A 4,095-nucleotide genomic window follows, 5' to 3' on the forward strand; every position below is an offset into this window, starting at 1 on the left:
AGTGGGGGGGGCTTTCATGTGGCTGCCACTGCCACGCACTGCTGCTGCACACCACTTTCCCACAGCCAGTCACATGTGTGGCTCTGCGGGCTGCTGACGGGCTTTGCACCCAGCCGGTTGCATGCTGCCTATCAGCAGCCTGCGGACTTGCATGTGTGACTGACTGTGGGAAAGTGGCGCGTGGTGGTGGAGTGGGGCAGTGCATGGCAGTGTGTGGGCTGGTAGCATGTGAGCCCCACCGCCCCACATCTGTCTGAAAAGGGGCACCGTTGCCCTTTACCCCCCGCCCTGTTCCTGAGAGCAGGCACAGAAACACGCTCCCACTCACCCTGCTATTCAGACCCTTTGTGCCTCACTGCTCTTGCAGATCTGCAGGCAGGGTGTGGCCATGATGCCTCCTCGCCATTGGCTGTTGACTAAGGGCAGCAGCCCAATGGTCAATCAGGAGAGTGAGCTGGGTTGGGAAGGCGCGTAGTGTGCTGTGTGGGGCTGGTGGTGCCTGGCATGCCCCTCTTTCACCCCTGCGCAATGTCTGGGAATGTGTTGGGGAGACACCGCTGCTTTGCCCCAGGGCATGCTCCGTCCCTACCTGTGCATACCCCCTATCACCTTTCCAAGTATCCCTAGGAATAAGCGTATCCCCAGCTAACACTCCATGTATTAGATCATTAAAGTGAATCTGAATGATAATGGTCAATTTGTGTAAAAGCTATGAACATCAACCATGCTGGAAACCCAAGAAAAATAGCAGAAATGAAGGAAATGTTTGACTACTCTCTGGGGATTAAGGATGGGGAGAGAAACTCTCCTCAGGTTTCTAGTTAACTTTGTCCCCTTTGCATATCTCTACCTTTGCATATCTCTACCTGGAGAAACTTTTGTTTGTAAGGAAGATCAAGGTATCTCTTACCCCAGACACATGTATTCAGATGGTATGAAAGGTAAAGGAAAAAAAAATGTCTTCTTGACTTGAGAGGTTCATTTTGCTGTAAGGTGTGAGGCTTTGTATACTGAATGCCAGTGTATACATTTTCCATAGGTTATTCAGATAAAATAGGGCTGTCCAGCTGGCAGGCTATGTGCAACCCACTGTGCCTGTGGTCCCTAGGCTCCTATGCAGCTGCTGCACCCTATACTGCTCTGGCTGCAGCAACAGCCAGGATCTCCGGGAGGCTTCTGCTTCCTCCACTGCACCATGGGGCAGGGTGATGCTGGAGAAGCTTGCATATGGTGGGAGGGCTGCCCCTGGATGTGGTGCAGCAGTGAGGGAGTGTGTTGTCCAAGTGGTCTGCAGTTTGAACTGTTGAAGGCCGTGCAGTGTGTGGCCCCTGCTGGTGTAGCCCTCATGGGATTCAGCCTCCAGCTGCTTAAAAGTTGGACAGCCCTGAGACAGAACATTGTGTTGATGTTTTTAATCAGAATCCAGTGTCATGATTTCTCTTACTGTAAGATAATGCATGGCCTTCTTCCCTCTTCCTTACAAAAATTACTCTTTTTTCCTTTCAGTATTCACCTGCTAACTAGAGGAAAAACTACGTGCCCCTTAACTGTAGAGCATTACAAGCCAATTCCATGGCGTCCTCTGCTGCTGTGCCTGTAGGATTTCACTATGAAACAGAGTATGTTGTTCTCAGCTACCTGGGGCTGCTGTCACAGGAGAAGCCACAAGAGCAACATCGTCCCTCAGTTCAAGGTAATGTACTGTATTTATATCTGAGACTGCTTTATCGATTAATTTAAGCCCTGCAAGCTTCTTACTGTTGTATCTGTAAATGTAAAGAAGACATTTAGAATTGTGTATTTTATTCGTGTGGGCATTCCTAAAATAAAATGAAGAGCTGGCAGTGGACAAAAATAATTTTGCAACTTCTCAGGATATCATTGATATCTATTATCCTTGTTGAGAGCTGTCAGAAAGGGCTGTTTGCAGTAGCACTTTTTAGGCAAGTCTCCATTGTCACTTTACAAATAATGATGGTGTAAATAGGAGGTCAAGTGATTTTTATCGCTGTATCTAAGTTTCTGCAGTGGTTTTAGACAACACCATGGTTTCAGCGCTTGTTCCTTATCTACATTATTGTTTCCACTGTTACTGCTGAAGAACTAAAATGTTTTAAAGTTTATTTTACATTTTACGGTAAGTAGCCTTGTTAGTGTGGGGCTCAGGAGTTAATGCTAGCCTTATTTATCTCTTGTACTGGTATTTGGAGGAGTCTTTGACTTGTGCACTAGCTACTTAACCTCTCTCTATTCACATCCTTTTTAAACAACTCCTCCTTGAAGGTTAATTGTTAACCCAAACTCTAGGGAGACAGAAGCTATGGGGAAAAATATATCCTATTTGAAGAGCTGCTGCTTTTCCTTTGTTAGGTTGTAATGTAATTATATATAGTAACTTCCAGGACGAAACATCTCTTATTCTTCCATGGTAAGTACCAGACAAACATTTTCTTTCGTACAACACCCCCCTTCACCCTCCCCTCCTGCAAATAAAACATGCACCTCGATTTTGGAAGGCAGAATGTAGCAAGAAAGATTATTCCAGTGTTATGGCTGACTGTGTGCTATAGAGTATGTCCTCCTGGAAATGTAGAGTGTTCAGAAAGTGAGACATCAGGAAATTCTTGGTGTGGCAGATTGTTTTCTGCAGTGTCACGCTACTGGGACACTGTTTCTAGGAGAACTTCTGTCACAAAGTTAGGCCCCATACACTTGCAAAGAGCAGTAGCAAGACTGCTACTTTATTGTAAGTAGTTCTTTATAGAAATTCTTGTAAATAAAGTGCTGTTTCCAATCACAAGCCTCATCAAGATACTACCAACAACTCACTCCTGCTTCAAGTACAAGCTACAATGCTCAGCCAATAGCTACAGGTGTGAGCAGGTTAACACAAGCCTGTGCCCCTTCAGTTTGCTGATCAGAAGGCAGCTATCTTGGCTGCTGCATAGCATGCATGGTGTCTCCAGGAGTGCTTCTTTTCCAGATAAGAAAACAGCTTTACATATGGAATCATGCATATGTAAACATGATTCCAGAGTGTGTCTATTAGGCCTTGCAAAAATAGAGAAATGAAGAGAGAAGCAGTGTCAGAAAACATTACCACAAATTGTTCATATGTTAGAGATGCTCAAATTCACACTTTTCAATCTGTACAATCTTAACTGTTGTATCTTTAATGAACTAAGAGCCCATTTGTTCTCTGTCAATATAATTTCCATTGTAAATATTCTTCCTGGCCTGTGAAGGGGTAGGCACTTCAGCACCAAGAAGCTTATGTTTTGTGGGAAAGTGCATGTTACTTGGCTATCAGAGGGATGACCTCTTATTTCCTAATGTGGAATAAGCTGATTGTTTGGTTAAAGATATGAGATAAATCATACATTTTAGGGGTGGTATGTTTTATTTAACCAACTGCCTAGTTGGGAGAGATTTTTAGACAAGCTTTTGGACCCGAGGAATTGCAAGATTTTCTCAAAAACTTGTCTAAAATCCCTTCCAACCAGGCAGTTGGTCCAATAAAAGACCCCCCCCCAAAAAAAAATCTCTCTGCCACTCGCATACTTTATGGACCATCACAACTACCAGACCACACTTTGATTGAAGACATACTGGTTAAAAAAAATTTAATGAAAGAGAGACAGCTGTGTATGCTAAAATGTAAGATTGAAATGGAAATGTTTAGTTTTTAGTCTCTTTCTGAAACATATTTTTCAAGATTTAAATATAAAAAAAATCCTTTGGGAGGAAATAGAGAATTATGTAAGAAGAATTTTAGTTGAGTATGATAGTATTTCAGCTGACCTGAGGAAAGTGCTGGTAATATTTTTGTATTCGGTTAATGGGACTTTTGAACTCCTGAGTAAAGATTGCTAGGTATCAAGTTTGCTAGATAGCATAAGAGATGTTAATTTATACTATAGAAAGATGTGGTCTCAAACATTCTGTTTGTTTATTCTAGGATAGTAACACTTAAAAGAAAAATCTTTTTTTCCATTCTTATTGCTTTAAGCTCACCTCTTAAAAAAAAAAAAATTGCACATACAGATCATCTTTGTCAGACTTTCTGATGTCTCCCATTTTCATCCCCACACCTTC

At 42.8% G+C, this 4,095-nt stretch overlaps 1 protein-coding gene across 2 annotated transcripts in view; it reads left to right on the forward strand.

The window, feature by feature from the left end:
• Nucleotides 1–4,095, forward strand: part of BCL2L13 (BCL2 like 13) — a 92,988-nt gene that overhangs the window by 11,906 nt on the left and 76,987 nt on the right. For both annotated transcript variants that reach the window (XR_002096929.1, XM_019515558.1), the window contains exon 2: nt 1,507–1,693. Coding sequence is in view for 1 of the 2 variants with exons in the window: in XM_019515558.1 (XP_019371103.1) it covers nt 1,573–1,693 (121 nt within the window). In the remaining variant the exon portion in view is untranslated. The remainder of the gene's footprint in view (nt 1–1,506; nt 1,694–4,095) is intronic.

This window comes from Gavialis gangeticus, unplaced genomic scaffold (genome assembly GCF_001723915.1).
Source record: "Gavialis gangeticus isolate Ggan-Ray unplaced genomic scaffold, GavGan_comp1, whole genome shotgun sequence".
NCBI lineage: Eukaryota > Metazoa > Chordata > Crocodylia > Gavialidae > Gavialis > Gavialis gangeticus.